The sequence below is a fragment of the Cyprinodon tularosa genome, unplaced genomic scaffold (assembly GCF_016077235.1).
Source record: "Cyprinodon tularosa strain WSP-4 unplaced genomic scaffold, ASM1607723v1 ctg38, whole genome shotgun sequence".
In the NCBI taxonomy this organism is placed as follows: Eukaryota; Metazoa; Chordata; class Actinopteri; order Cyprinodontiformes; family Cyprinodontidae; genus Cyprinodon; species Cyprinodon tularosa.
This window is the reverse complement of record NW_024039096.1, coordinates 3,709,763-3,726,253: the sequence shown is the minus strand read 5'-3', so window position 1 is coordinate 3,726,253 and position 16,491 is coordinate 3,709,763. Positions and strand designations below refer to the sequence as shown.

General features: G+C 38.7%; 1 protein-coding gene across 4 annotated transcripts in view; it reads left to right on the top strand.

Moving 5' to 3' along the window:
• Positions 1-16,491, top strand: part of sdk2b (sidekick cell adhesion molecule 2b) — a 178,906-nt gene that overhangs the window by 12,301 nt on the left and 150,114 nt on the right. For all 4 annotated transcript variants that reach the window (XM_038296880.1, XM_038296878.1, XM_038296879.1 and 1 more), the window contains exons 2-8: positions 2,224-2,335; positions 3,252-3,442; positions 5,188-5,271; positions 5,401-5,595; positions 11,044-11,160; positions 13,434-13,601; positions 13,855-13,957. In XM_038296880.1, the coding sequence (XP_038152808.1) occupies positions 2,292-2,335; positions 3,252-3,442; positions 5,188-5,271; positions 5,401-5,595; positions 11,044-11,160; positions 13,434-13,601; positions 13,855-13,957 (902 nt within the window). In that variant the 5' untranslated portion in view covers positions 2,224-2,291. The remainder of the gene's footprint in view (positions 1-2,223; positions 2,336-3,251; positions 3,443-5,187; positions 5,272-5,400; positions 5,596-11,043; positions 11,161-13,433; positions 13,602-13,854; positions 13,958-16,491) is intronic.

The window sequence follows — 16,491 nt, the reverse complement described above, 5'->3', positions numbered from 1 at the left end:
ATTTAGGCTTTAGATATACAAAGCTGATTTGGGTAAAATATTACAGGTACATTATGGATTCCATTTAAGATTAAAGATACATTTTATCTACCAACAAGCTTTCTTACCCTTGTCAAATACAGTAGAATCATCCCTACAGTAGCCTGGCAAGCTGTACTAAGTTATGCCATAAAGACAGCGTTGTCATGATTTTTCTAAAGCTCAGACCCACATGCAGTGAAGCCAAACAGAGAGACAGAGTAAAAGTTACAACGGGTTTCATTGAAAGGTATTTAGTTTGGTGCAGAGTTCCTCCAAACACTGAAAACTGAAAGATGAGGAGAAGACACACTGTTAGGTTCAGGCTCAGCGGGGAATTGGAGTTGTTTATCTTGAAGGAGAGGATTAGTTGCCACTCATGTTTCCTGAGAAAAAGAGACAAGTAGACTCCAGTCTGTGTGATGGTCTTTCAGGGTTTGTTCGATTCGGTGGAGGGCGGAACAGGGTTTACCCAGAACTCGGACGGAGTGGAATGATGCAGCCGCTGGTTGCAACTCAGTTTTCCTGTGGTACTTGAACGGGTCGTAGTGAAGATGACTTCCTTACTCAGAGAGTGATCTCAGCGTGCTCAAAGGGGCTGGATCCAAACCTCCTGTTTGGAATCCGTCGCTCAGTGTAAGACTCAGTTGGGTTAGGGTTAGGGTCTCCCACTTGGGAGAAAGCGGTCCAAAAAGGTCCAGTTTGCAGGAAGGCTTCCTGCCGAAAGGCAAAGAACAAACAAAGTTGAGACTCAGGGAGAAACAAGCGCTCAGTTAAACTCAATGTGATCTTAGCTTGGCTAGAGAACAAAACTCAAAAAAGCAAAAACTCAGATTAGACTCAGCATAAACAAGACTTGGCTAGAGTACCCCAAACTGGCAAACACTCTGCCGTCGAAGTAGTGGAAACCAGCAGCTAAAGAGTAGTCCGGTGATGAGGCAACCGCTTGCAGGTGTGTGAGTAGGCGAATCGGAGCCAGGCGCCTCCTGGTGGTGGAAGGGAGAAACACAAAAGACAAGACAAACAGACGAACACAAAAACTGGGATCCTGACAAGCGTATTTTTCAGGAAATGGAGCATTTAGAGCCCGATTTCAAAGGCGGGACCAGGGTGGAGCTAAAAGAGTAAGCAGAAACAGGTTGGAAACAATCAAATAAGTATGCATGTGATGCAATTTTTTTTTCCCAACACAACAAGCCAGTTGTTGAGTTTTTTTATAGCTATATCTAGGACATGCTGGACACAAGAAACTGCATCATTAAAACATTGATCCATCCTAGCTGGCCACCATCAACACTTTTTATTGTTACAGAAAAGCACTGTTGCACTATTGTTTAAAAAAAAAAAATTGAATAGTATAAAATTCTTGCTATGATAAATTAAAAATCTGCTGTAAATGTCAAAGGTACTACTTTACTGCACACATCAAAATTCCAAAGTAAGCAAAGGAACAGGTTTTACTTTGAGGTACATGAATGTTTTAAAATACCCAAAGACTTGTCAGATTAAGTCTCTCTCAGGTGAGTAGCTGTCAGTCATTGACCTGCTCCAAGGTATGTGTGTATTTACGTACATCAAGGCCTGCATATAAACCCAGGTTGGCGTTATTGAGTCATGACATATCCCTCAGCTGTGTCTGACATGTGCTGCCATGAGCTTAGTCTCAGGGAATGACAGGACTGACAGATCGCTACGTGTTTATCACAGACATGACATTTTTCAAGCTGCACACACACACACAAACACACCCCAACACACCCCCACCAGGCTTTACAGAGCTGAAATACGTTTACCCCCGCATAGCTTTAAAAGCCTGAGAGAAATGAACACATACAGTGATCCGTGGAGACCTTCAGCCTTACGTTGGATGTGTTTTCTGTCATTGTAGTTTTCCAACAGATACCTTGTTATGCATACCCAGTGCACCGTCTCATCCGATTCGACCCATTTCTCAGTCATAACTCATGCTCAGCATGTTCTCTGGTCAGTTTCAATATTTCACATCAACGGGCGCCCAAAGAAAGCGATGAGCGGAAATGAAATTTATAAGACATTAAGTAGGTACAACATCTTCCACTCATCCCACCACACCACTTCCTGTTTCAGTTTGGTACCCTTGTTCCAAACCAATCATCTGCTTTATAACACATTTACCGGAATGTAATTTTATATCTAATTTTGGATTGTTTTTGTTTGTCGTTCTAGATATCGGAGGTCCTGCAGACCCCATTGCTCCCACGATCATCATACCTCCAAGAAACACTAGTGTGGTGATGGGAACATCAGAGGTCACAATGGAGTGTGTGGCCAATGCCAGGTAGAAGCCAACTTTCAGAGTATTCTTTTAAAGCAGCATCGAGTAAGTCTTGACTAGGGGTGGGTATTGGCAAAGAAGTCATGATTCGATTCGAATCATTATTCACATGCCACGATGCGATTCTATCACGGTGCATCATGATACTTGAAATATTGCGATGCATTGCGATATTTTCACTGAACACTGTAAGAAAAAGATGCAGCCCTTACCAGTGGCTGACTGGCTGGGTGTGATCTGGATCGTGTCTTCAATCATACATAACTGAAAGCATACATAGCTGTATTTATTGAAACAACTTTTGGAGGTGTTGCCATGAAAACAAATACTGGACACAAATATTACTATTACTGGCGCAGGACACACTGACAAAAAGATCTTAGGATTCATAAAACTTAAAATAACAAAAAAAGGATAATCAGTGCCGTTTACATGGCCTCAGTGGTCCTTTAAACCAATGAAACGAAAAGTTTAAAAAACAATCCACTGGACTTGGTTTCCAAGGTCAGAAGACGTTTCGCTTCCCCTCCAGGAAGCAGTGATTATATATAAGCCTCAAACTCACTGCGAATCCAGACATTTAAATTGAGAAAGCTTCCTGGAGGGGAAGCGAAACGCCTTCTGACCTTGGAAACCAAGTCCAGTGGATTGTTTTTTAAACTTTTACGGAAAGCATCAATACAGTTTGGCAATGTGTCAAACACTTCAAAATGCCTCATTAACCCATCACTACTAAACATGGAATTGTAGGTCTAGCACCACCTAGTGGTTAGGAGTTGCTGCTTTAATGTTTTTTTGTTTTCTAAATGAAGGAAACCTGCAGCAGCTTTAACCATCAGTGGCACTACTGTTTAAAACAAGGGTTAGGAATTAAGTAGAGCAGAACAATTAAATTGGATTCCTTCTTTTTGGTGTTTAGACCTCTTATCAAGCTGAGCATCTCATGGCGTAAAAACGGCATGTTGGTGAGCAGCGGTTTGAGCGACTTCAACCGCAGACTGACCATCCTCAGCCCGATGGTGAGCGACGCCGGCTTCTATGAATGCGAGGCCGTTCTCCGCAGCAGCAGCGTGCCCTCTGTCAGCGCCGGGGCATATCTTCATGTGTTTGGTGAGAAAAACTCATGCAGCCAATTTCCTCTCGTGTTATCATAGGTGTCTGACTTTCTGTGAAGGTTTTTCTTTCCATTCACGTTTGCAGTGTTTTCTAATTACTCCGGTTACCACTATGGTTCCACAGTAATTCACACCTTTCTTTCCTATGTCAAAACTGTTGTTACACAGCATGAACAGATTTTAATGATGTGACTAATCACACCTGAACGTGTGAAATCAAAAACATTATAGAGATTTGAAGCTTTGTTTTCATGTTTTCATTGTTTTCCCTTATAGTAGTATTCATAGCGCCATTTAGGTTTTTTTTTTATGTTAAGAATGTAAAACAAAATGATTTGATAAAACTTTAATAAGCACCTTTGGTGTCAAATGCAATTGAGAACACTTCCTTTATCAGCTCTTCCATTGTGTTACAGACATTTAAATATGGAGAAAGAAAACAGTGTTGCTGAAGGGAAGAGTAATGAAACTCTTTCAATCAAAATGTTTAACAATTCAAATTGGATCTGAAAAATGCTTATTGCATTGAGAAGTTTAGGAATGTATGGAAGAGGATTAGGGCCACTGAAAAAAAAAAAATAGTTAACTGATTTTTACATTTTATTTCAGTTTAGTATGAGAAAAAAGTCAGAATTCTGCTTAGAATAAATTCAGAATTCTGAGAAAAAAGTCAGAATTCTTAGAATAAATTCAGAATTCTGAGAAAAAAGTCAGAATTCTGAGATTAAAGTCAGAATTCTGAGTTTAAAGTCAGAATTGAAGAATGTTTTCAAGATGACTTGGATAATAGCGCGTTGTGACAAACACCAGATACAGCACTGGGACTTGATCAACAGCCGATACCGCACCATGACGTCACAAACCAGTAGGTGGCAGTAGTGTTCTTTGACAAAGTGAAGCACATTCATATGAAATTACTTTTAATTAAAACACATATCATTTATTGAAAAGTATGTATTAATTTCATTTTTAAAATACTTTCAGAAGTTTAAATTTTGAATATGACCAGACTTTTCCTTTAAAAAAAATAATAAAGACTATCATTTTGGTTTCATTTTACATTCCCAAAATATGCTGTATTAATCTGACACATTAAATCCAATAAAACTTTGAAGTTTCTTGCTTGTAATGTGACAAAATGAGGAAAGGTTCAAGGTTTATAATGATATTTGCAAGGTACTGAAAGCATCATTTCGATTTGTGGGAATGAATCATTGCAATTATGCTTAAAGAAAGGATGTGGCCGAAAATAGATGTGAATCTCTCTCGTCTCAGTTGCTTATTTGGAGAAAGGCTTTGCTGTGAAGTCATGAGGCAGTAACAGTAAAACTGTATTGATTTAAATAGGAGGGAAGCTAATGGTTGCCCTCAAGAAACAGTTTAATAGCATTGCTTGAGTCACTTTGATTCCATCCCACTGAAACACTTTGATGTTTTCAAGGTTGTGATGTGACTCAAAGCATGAGGTGGGGTGAACTTTTCCTATAACACTGCTGACTTTGACATCTTTCTCTCTCTGATATTTTAAATCTGAGAGTTGTTTTTTTTTTCTTCGTTTAAGCTTTATGATCCAGAAGCTCGATAGCTTTGATGTGGTGTAGTGTCTCATTCTATATGTCACTTTTCTTTTAAGATCAAATCAAATTATGATTTTATTGACATATTTTCTGTTTTGGCAATTTTATTTTTTTGCAGTGCATTCATTTTCATTTGTTTTTTTCTTTGTTTTAAATCCGTCAGAGCCGCCACAGTTTATTAAAGAACCAGAGAAACACATCACAGCTGAGATGGAGAAGGTGGTGGACATTCCCTGTCAGGCGAGGGGTGAGTATGGGCTTTGATTTTATAAGACAAACTCTGCCAGGGTGTTATTAACAGGGACTGAATTTAAATGAAGCCGTCATGAAAGAGCAGCCATAACCCGCTGTCTGTAATCCAATTGACTCTCTGCAGGAGTTCCCCAGCCAGAAATTGTCTGGTACAAAGATGCCCTTCCCATTGATCCGGTGAAGACGCCCAGGTACAGGGTGCTGGTGGGGGGGAGCCTCCAGGTCAACGGCCTGCTGCCCGATGACACCGGCATGTTTCAGTGCTTTGCCAGAAACGCAGCTGGAGAAGTTCAGACCAACACCTACCTGGCTGTAACCAGTGAGTGCCACCCCCACCCCAGGAGCTTTCCCTGAAATCATTTCCAGGAATTTCTTCTCTTGAAGATGTAGAAAGCTATTTGTTCATTTCATTTTTCTTTTTGTTCTTCTCTTGCATAGAATTTAAATCCTAGCGTAGCTCACTTAAGCCCCTTTGTCGGATTCAGAGATGATGAGATGTAATTATGTCGGAAAATGAAAATGTGGTCTAATCTTAAAATGAAGATGGAGGAGGGACATTTTAATGCTTAATATGCGTTCCTGCTATTTTCTGTAAATGTATAACAGCTTTAATCCATCCATAGCTCCAAGAATTTGTGCAAAATGTGACGTAATCCTGAATACCAATAGAATCTCAGCTGATTAGTTAATTCTAGTAACTTTATTCATTCTTGTTAAAGGAATAGTACACCCAAAACATGATTAGCCTTCATTTTCTACTCACCCCCATGCTGAACAACACTCTGGAGTACTTTTTTGATATCTCAAATGCATCTGGAGATCTGGGAGGCTTCTTGCTGTCTGCTGACATTCAAATAATGGAGGTCTATGGCGCCCGAGGCAGAAAGGTCCATAAAAGTCCACAAAAAACGTGTCAATATTCCTCCATACTGCTCGTCCAATGTATTCCAAGTGTCCTGAGTGGGTAGCGTCCATAATTTACTCGAAACGAAGTCATTTAGAATGTTTTTAGAGCGTAAACAGTAGTGTATAGGATTTCCTAAAAGCGCGTTCACGAGTCTACGGAAGCCGGCAGACCAAACCAGATGAAAGTGCGGATTCAGCGTCTGCTCTGCCGATAATGCAAGCGTAGAAGAAGAAATGTGCTGTTTACCTGTGCAAAGAAAGAAACAACGAAAGAAAAATGTCGGACTTCAGTGTTGAGGAAGAGCATGAGTTCTTTGCCGAGCTGAATGCGCACTTTCATCTGGTTTGGTCTGCCGCGGTTTCCGTAGACTCGTGAACGCGCTTTTAGGAAATCCTATACACTACTTTTTATGCTCTAAAAACATTCTAAATGACTTCGTTTCGAGTAAATTATGGACGCTACCCACTCAGGACACTTGGAATACATTGGACGAGCAGTATGGAGGAATATTGACACGTTTTTTGTGGACTTTTATGGACCTTTCTGTCTCGGGCGCCATAGACCTCCATTATTTGAATGTCAGCAGACAACAAGAAGCCTCCCAGATCTCCAGATGCATTTGAGATATCAAAAAAGTACTCCAGAGTGTTGTTCAGCATGGGGGTGAGTAGAAAATGAAGGCTAATCATGTTTTGGGTGTACTATTCCTTTTAAGAGAATTTTAATTTAATTTATTTGTTTATTTGACAGGGACAGTACAATTAAACATTGCAACCAAATAGGTGGCCGATGTCCAAGTACATAAGGCTTGTGTCATGTTGGGTTCTAGGCGTCTAACCCACATGCAGAAATCACTCTTTGAAACAGAGAAAAAGTTAAATGATTTATTAAACAATTTTCACAAGTAAAGGATGAACTGGTTCTTCGGACTGGTCACGGGAGGGAAGCCACTGCTCAGAGAGGAATCTGATCGGCAGGGGGGGAACCTTGTGGGTCCAGAGGCTAGTCGGCAGCTAGAGGCAGAGACTGAGACGGAGTGCAGGCAGGCAGATTCCAGACAGAGATTACTTTCTCCAGGATTACAGGTTTCCAGATAAGTCAGGATCCAATACTGGCAATACTGGCAAACACTCTGGCAGGGAAGTGTCAGCCTCCTCCTCCTTAAGTAGGTCTTCTGATGAGCAGACAGGAAACAGGTGTGTAAAAGAAAGCTCATGCCCTCAGGAGGAAGATCTCAGGCGCCCTCTGGTGGAGAAAGTGGACAAGCCTCCAGATCGCCACAGCTGGTAGCCATGGGCTAATTTGCAGCCTTTGTTCCTAGTTAGGCTTTTAAAAGGTGTTAGCATTAAGGGGGAGGGAGGTTAGTAACGACACACAGATGCATAAAAAAACAAGAGAAGTTAAAAAAAAAAGAAAAGAAAAAAAAAGCCAGTTTAGTGCTCACACTCTTGATGGTCTTTGAGCCATTTTTTCAATCTTGTGGAGAAAAGTTGAACATCAGTCTGTGACTTAAGCTCCAGAGGCAAAGAGTTCCAGAGATGTGACGCTTTCACTGAGAAGGCGGACTGGCCCAGAGATGTCCGACATCTTTTAACCCTGCAGTTCCCACTAGCTCCAGCTCTTGTCCTGATTCCTTCATTTGCATACTTTAAAACAAATTTACAGATTACCTCAGGGGCAAAACCATTAAGGCATTTAAAAACAGCTTTTAAAAATGAGAAATTTATAAAATTTTCAAACCTCATTGTGTTGTATTTTTTAATAATTTTGCAGTGATGCCACTTCACCGGTTTTTGATCGAATATTTTTAATGCTTGCTTGAGAGTAAAGGTTTTAAAACAGACTTTGTGGCCTGGGCCCAAACGATGGAGCAATAACACATATGGGATAAAATCATTGCATGTAAATATACTTGTGCAGCTTGATTTGATACACATGGTCGAATCATTCGAAAACAGTTTATATTTGTCTTCATAGTTTTCGTCATTTTCTTAATATGGGCATCAAATTTCAATTTTGAATATAAAACTACCCCCAGATACTTAAATTCACCAGCCGGCTTTATTTCATGTTGATTAATAATTATTTTGAGTTTGTTGTTTATAATTCTCTTAAGGTAGAAACACATGGAGACAGTCTTGGTGTAATTCAGAGTTAAAGGAATAGTACACCCAAAACATGATTAGCCTTCATTTTCTACTCACCCCCATGCTGAACAACACTCTGGAGTACTTTTTTGATATCTCAAATGCATCTGGAGATCTGGGAGGCTTCTTGCTGTCTGCTGACATTCAAATAATGGAGGTCTACGGTGCTCGAGACAGAAAGGGCCATAAAAGTCCACAAAAACGTGTCAATATTCCTCCATACTGCTCGTCCAATGTATTCCAAGTGTCCTGAGTGGGTAGCATCCAGAATTTACTCGAAACGAAGTCATTTAGAATGTTTTTAGAGCATAAACAGTAGTGTATAGTATTTCCTGAAAGCTCGCGCCAGCGCATTCAGGACGCTACGGAAGCCGGCAGACCAAACCAGATGAAAGTGCGCATTCAGCGTCTGCTCTGCTGATAATGCAAGCGTAGAAGAAGAAATGTGCTGTTTACCTGTGCAAAGAAATAAACAACGAAAGAAAAATGTCTGAGGACTTCAGTGTTGAGGAAGAGCATGAGTTCTTTGCCGAGCTGAATGCGCACTTTCGTCTGGTTTGGTCTGCCGCGGTTTCCGTAGACTCGTGAACGCGCTTTTAGGAGATCATATACACTACTGTTTATGCTCTAAAAACATTCTAAAGGACTTCGTTTCGAGTAAATTCTGGATGCTACCCACTCAGGACACTTGGAATACATTGGACGAGCAGCATGGAGGAATATTGACAAGTTTTTGTGGACTTTAATGGACCTTTCTGTCTCGGGCACAATAGACCTCCATTATTTCAATGTCAGCAGACAGCAAGAAGCCTCCCAGATCTCCAGATGCATTTGAGATATCAAAAAAGTACTCCAGAGTGTTGTTCAGCATGGGGGTGAGTAGAAAATGAAGGCTAATCATGTTTTGGGTGTACTATTCCTTCAAGCAGTTATTTTGGAGCCACTCTGATAAGATGCACAACTGATCGATGTCTACACTAGAAAAAAAATCTAGAAATAAGTAAAAATTTGGTGTGTTTGGTGTGTAAGGTGTATTTACCCTTAATTTGAGTCGGTAAATGAGATAGTTTACCAATGGAATTAGTGTATTTGCTCTTAAAATAAGATAATTAGATGATATTTTCTTGAAATAAGACAATTCTATTGTGTTTTCTTATTTTAAGTGTAAATTGTCTTGTTCCATTGGCAAACTGTCTCTTTTATCTCCTCAGTCCAAGAACAAATGCAATCATTTTAAGAAAAGATGACTTATCTCGATGTCAATTTTTTCCAGTGTACAAACTATGATTCCCCACACCGCAAAAACGATCTAGAAATAAGTAAATTTTTCTTAAATTAAGTGCATTCACTCTGAATTTGAGTCGGTAATTGAGATAGTTTGCCAATGGAATGAGTAATTTCACTCTTAAAATAAGATAATTAGATAATATGCACTTGAAATGAGACAATGCAATTGTGTTTTCTTATTTTAAGTGTAAATTGTCTTGTTCCATAGGCAAAATGTCTTTTTTACCTCCTTAATTCAAGAACAAATGCACTTATTTTAAGAAAAAAATGACTTATCTAGATCTAGATTTTTTGCAGTGCAGAAAGCTCACCAAACTTTACAGGTAGTGGAAAAATTGCAGTATTTGGTGAAACAGTTGCCCTGTGTTGTGAAATCATTAGCATGCTAAACATTTAAAGGCGTTTTAAGAAATCTGACAAATGACAGCTGAAATCCTTCGGATAAGATGGTTCCTTTGTGACGAAACTGTTTCAACGACTATCTGAATTCTTACTTGGTGCATTGTATGATGGAGGAGGAGGAAAAAACACAAGACTGCTTCTGTTTTGAGAAGACCTAAACACCACCTGGTCCTCGATAAGCAGAGGAAATGAACAATTGTTCCTCCATTCTAACCTTAGAGAACAGAAAGCTGTCATTGAGAGCCATGTTTGCATCCTCTCTCCTGACTCGAAAATAATTTGCAGATTATTTTGTTCTTTATCTGAGCTTGTGTCACTGCAGGAATTTGAAAATCAGTGGTAATTGTACTCTCGCTGTGCATCTTTTCTGCAAGTTTCTGACATCTAATTTTCTTCACCGCGTCTACCTTCCTGCTGCTTTCAATCCATGATGCACCTTGTTATCAGAATTCATAATATTCTAAGTCACTAAATCCCTCTTTTCGTCCTTATTTCTGTTCCTACAACGCTGCTACCTTTCCCTCTCCCTCCTCTGTTCAGGTTCCAATTCATCGCTCTTTTCACCCAATACATCATTATTTCCAATTTTTCTGAGTTCAGATATTTACTTTGCTCCTGTGACAAACTCCTGATGCATCTTTTCTTTTAGTAGTTATAGTTTCTTGTCTTTCCATAAGGGGCTTTGATTTATTGCACATCACACACAGGGATTTTAGTTGCTTTGTGAGGGGCTTCTCTTTCCATTTATGATTAGATTTCTCCTTTTCCTTTCCATACTTTTTCTATCTCTGTGTGTAAAATATAAACAGTTGGCACACCCTTGTGTCAGCGGGGGGAAGGCCGTGTCAATCCCTTTAGAATTAGTGGGACAAAGCGAAGACTAAGCTCTCTGATGTTGCAGGTTGGGGCTTAGAAATATTTGTGAAAGGCAGCTTTGGCTTAGATAGGTGCATTAGCCCCTTGCACGTTCTTGTTACTGTACTGAGCTCTCTTTGCTCTATGTGTGTGATTTGTCTTCCCTCAGGCATCGCACCGAACATCACAGCCGGACCCTCTGACAGCACAGTGATTGACGGAATGTCAATCATCCTGCACTGTGAGACCTCAGGAGCGCCGAGGCCCGCTATAACCTGGCAGAAAGGTCTCTGTTACACACAGAAACGCGTATGCAGCCTCATGAAATGAAGGCTGTTATCACATATACATCTATATGCTCCCCTGTTAACTTCTATGTTCGTTGACACTGAATTTCAAAAAGGTCAAATGTTCAAAGAGCTGCTCTCGGTCTCCGACAAAATCCTCCACTAAATTTACTGGAAACTACTTGGAAAATATGCAGCAAATCATGACGTAAAATTATCCTTTTTTACAGGAGGCTATTAATTTATTGTACTCATCTGTGCCAAAAAAAAACGGTCATTTTCAGAGACAAATTAGATTAAAACCCCACACTGCAAAAAATGTAAATCTAAATAAGTCATTTGTTCTTAAAATAAGTGCATTTTTTCTTGAATTGAGGAGGTAAGTGAGACACTTTGCCAATGGAACAAGACAATTTACATTTGAAATAAGAAAAAACTATTGCATTGTCTTATTTTAAGTGCATATTATCTAATTATCTTATTTTAAATGTAAAAATACTAATTCCATTGGCAAACTGTCTTATTTACCTGCTCAAATTAAGGGTAAATACACCTAATTTAAGAAATTTTTACTTAATTACAGATCGTTTTTGCAGTGCACTTTTCATAAACAGAATCAGCGCATAAAGGTTTGACTCTAATCATACTTAAGCTGCTAAAGTTGCTTTGAAAGAAAGGACGTCATTAAGTCTAAGTTTTAGATAAAGGCCACCTATTTGAAAATGTATATTTCTACAACCCTTGCTGATTTTGATTAGGGCTGCAATTAACCATTATTTGACAAATTGATTAATCTGTCTTTTTTTTATTAATCCATTAATAATTGGATAGCCACAGGTTCCTTCATAAACACTTTTTACAACATTAAACCAGGTGAAACTCAAACTTTTCTCCTTGGATTTCTGTGTAGAGCATATTGACAGCCTATTTTATTTATTTTTTATCTTAAAAAGTGTTGCACCGATACCAGTATCGGGCGGGGCCCTGATCCAATCAATCAAATAGGGCGCCAATACTGCACAGCCAGGTATCGGGTAGGGGTGTAAATCACATCCATCGTGGCGATTCGATTCAGTATCGATTTCCTGACCCAACGATTCGATTATTTTCGATACTCAAGAATACACCACGATTCGATTCGATTAATCGATTAATCTGTAAAAAATTTTATTAATTTTCTTTTTTTTTTTTTACACCTTACAGGCTAAACAAAGTGTTAAGTTTGAAATAAATAAATGAAAGCTATAATATCGTTACGCATTTTTTTTTTTTAGAAACAACAGCAAATATCAGAAGTAGAAAAGTTGCATAAAACAATACTGCAAAAATACTGCAGAAAATCAGTGCAATGAGTGCAATGAAATACCTCGGCTCCAGACGTCCCGCCCCCTCCACAGACGCTCTGCTGCTCCTCTCCCAGATTGTAGCTGACCACCAACAGTGCCGCAGACAGGAGGCCGGCTTGTTTTGATTTTATGACCAAAATTGCGGAAAACAACTCGTGAAGTTTGACCCGCTAGAAGAGCGAGGTGCACGAGAACGCTGAGACCATTTTTCCACCTGGATCTCTGCTCTTTTTGGCCCTCATGTCCCTCCATCGTCGGACTAAACTCGCCCCCACTTCCTCGTCGCCTCGGCCGTATCTAGACCCACAGCGTGTAGCACAGACCACGCTTCAATACTGAGCATAATTTAAAAATGTCTGTGTCAAGCTTACCACAACACACTGCTGTAAGAGTATAACCAGGAAGCGAGGTAGGAGGGCAAAATGGTTTTAGCGCCACCGCAGCACGGGAGGGAGAATTACGGCCAGGAGCAAATGGATAAAAATATATCGGAGGAAAAAAAAAAACATGATTCTATTCTCTTGTGGACGTGACGATGCATCGGATCGTCGGCTGTTGGATCGATGCATCGATACAAAAAGATTATTATTTACACCCCTAGTATCGGGTATCGGGGCCAGAAAATGGCATCGATGCAACACTGATCTTAAATGCAAAATGTTTATATCTTTTTTTGCAATCTTGGTATAATTACTGCTCTCAGTGGGTCACTCTGTCAGCTAAAGGCATGCTTCAGAGTCTCAATACTCCATTTAACAATTAATCGATTAATACACTGATTAATCGCAATGAATCCAATTAATGTTTTAGTTTTGATTGCACACAGATACATATTCTACCATAGCTTTCAAATCCATACTTATTATTCCTCTAAAATGATTTTTCTCTTGTTTCATCCTTCTGTCATTGCAACTTTCTGTTTGCAGGAGAGCGCGTTTTGGCCAGTGGCTCAGTGCAGCTGCCCAGGTTCACTCTGCTGGAGTCAGGCAGTTTGCTCATATCCCCTTCCCACATCACTGATGCCGGGACCTACACCTGTATGGCAAGCAATTCTAGGGGAATCGATGAGGCGTCCGCTGACCTCATTGTCTGGGGTAAGTTTCCAGAGGAGCAGTTTGACCAAACACACATTTAAATGCACAACATTTCAAAGGAATCAGGGCAAAAGCTGAGTGATTTTGTTAAGGACTATGAATAAAACATTTTGTGGGAGACTTGCTTTGTTTCTTCATTTGGAGCTTGTCAGTTTAACCAGCATAAGCGTCGGCTGTGTTTTTCTCTCTGACCCTGTATTTGAGGAAACATGTTCTTTCTCTATTCCCTCATGCCTTTGATTTGTTTCCACAGCTCGCACTCGGATTACCACCCCCCCACAGGACCAGAGCGTCATCAAAGGGACTAAGGCCATTATGACCTGTGGAGTCACACACGACCCCAGTGTAATTATCAGGTAAGGATCTGTTTACAGGCATGTGAAGACAAGGATGCATTATATAGGAGACAACCAGCTTTCTGAAAGTTACATCAACTGATGTCAGAAAATGACTTTCCGTTATTGTTTTCCGCTTTGAATTTCTTTACATTGTCATTTTACAACCACAAGCAACACTGGAAAAAAAGCGAAATCTAGATAAGTAAATTTTTCTTAAAATAATTGCATTTGTTATTAGATTGAGGAGGTAAAAGAGACATTTTGCCAATGGAACAAGACAATTTACATTTACACTTCAAAAAATTGAAATCTAAATAAGTAATTTTTTCTTGCAATAAGTGCATTTTTTCTTGAATTGAGGAGATAATTGAGAAACTTTGCCAATGGAACAAGACAATATACAGTTAAAATAAGAAAACACAATTGCATTGTCTTATTTTAAGTGCATATTATCTAATTATCTTATTTTAAGGCTTAAAATACTCATTCAAATGGCAAACTATCTTATTTACTCTGCTCAAATTAATGGTAAATACACTTAATTTAATATATTTTTTCTAATTTTTAGGTGGTTTTTGCGGTTTACAATGAGAAAACACAAGTGGATTGTCTTATTTTAAGGGAATTGGTATCTAATTATCCTATTTTAAGAGTGAAAATACTCTACTTCACTTACCTACTCAAATTAAGGGTAAAAACACTTAATTTAAGACATTTTATTTATTTCTAGATCATTTTTCCAGTGAAGGTGTTTTATCAAGATTTTATTCTAAAGACCAGAACAAAGTAAAAGAAAAATACAAGCTGCTTTTGATTTTCAAAATAAAACAAATCTGATTAGTTTGGTGAGTTTACATATTTATCCCTCTTTTGCTCTTAAACAAAAAAACAGTGCAAATGGCCCTCCAAACTAGTAAACAGTGTAAATATGTGCGTAATAATGATTACACTGGAAAAACGATCTAGAAATAAGTAAAAAATGTCTTAAATTAAGTGTATTTTGCCTTAATTTGAGTAGTTAAATGAGATAGTTTGCCAATGGAATGAGCATGTTTACTCTTAAAAAAAGATAATTGGATAATATTCACTTGAAATAAGACAATGCAATTATGTTTTCTTATTTTAAATGTAAACTGTCTTGTTCCATTGGCAAAATGTCTCTTTTATCTCCTCAATCCAAGAACAAATGCACTTACTTTAAGAAAAAATAAGTTATCTATTTAAATTTTTTCCACTGTAGCCTTAATCTCAGCAGAGACAATCCAGTTGAGATAAGGAATGTGTTTTCCAAAGGAATATTGGACAAGACTGGCACCAGCTTCCGGAGTTACATTACATTCAAGACCAAATATAGAATAAGGGGAGAAAAAATGGACAAAAAAAAAAAATTTAGATAAAAAAAAAAATCCCCCTCTTTAAAATTTTACAGACATTTTTTTTCCTACAATCTTTAGCCATTTTTAACAACATGTACTGTAGAGCAGCACCTTTAACTCCAAGCTTTCCTGTGGGTGTCGCCGTGCAGATAGAGCAGAAAGCTGTCAAGATTTCTCTCACAGTTCAGTTCGGACTTTTGGGACCGAATATAAAAGTAAATTTCTCACAAACAATTTAACCTCCAGTGGCTTTTCCATTTAAGTAGTTCAGCAAATAAGAAGGAAGCGATCCACCTTATGAATAAAAGTGTGCAAGTCATACAGTCTATGCTGCAGGCTATCCACCTAACCTGTGCTTCTTCATTCCGTGATGTTTGAAACCTTTTAAAGCTGATATTAATCTTAAAGCTCAGGGATAAACAGCATCCAGTGAATGAATACATTTACTGTAAGCAAAGCATGTATAGAATGTCACCATAATCGAGCGTAAACATAAACCTAGCTTCAAATAGTCGCTCTTTAGCCCCGAAAGAGACGCTTGATAAACACGATAACGCATTCATGCATTGCTTGTTTGTCAGAAATTACTTTTGACGCTTTTAAAATACTTGGATTTCTTTTTTTTTTCATTTGGAAGGTCATTTTTAGTAAAAAGGTTTTCAATCTTAATAAAATTCTGTTAGAAAAGAAAAAATGTGTTTGGAAAAAAAAACAGTTATATTTATGGATTTAATGGCATCCAGAATTTCTATGTTTTGATGGATTTTTTTCCTTATTTTTGATCAAATAAAATGCTAATTTTTCATTCCTAATCAACATTGTTGCCCAATCTGAACACAAACCAGTTATCCTTTCTTATTCTGTCTTATTTCCAGCGCATTTTATCTAATTATCTTATTTCAATCTGAAAAACTCCCACAGAGAGAAAAGATAATTAGAAGAATTTATTGATAAGAAAGTATAGTCTTTGGCGCTCAGACCTCGGCAGGAACATTCATGCTGAATTATGCTTTAACATGCATGAGTAGATGAATGTGAATAGGGATGTTCCCCCGGGCCTGAAACTGGTGGTGGTTTAATCCGAGCTGGTTGACAAGGTGATCTGCTGAGCAGAATTGTGGGACTAGAAGACTGAGGGAGCTGACGCCAGGCTTCACTCAGACTCGGGATATAGCG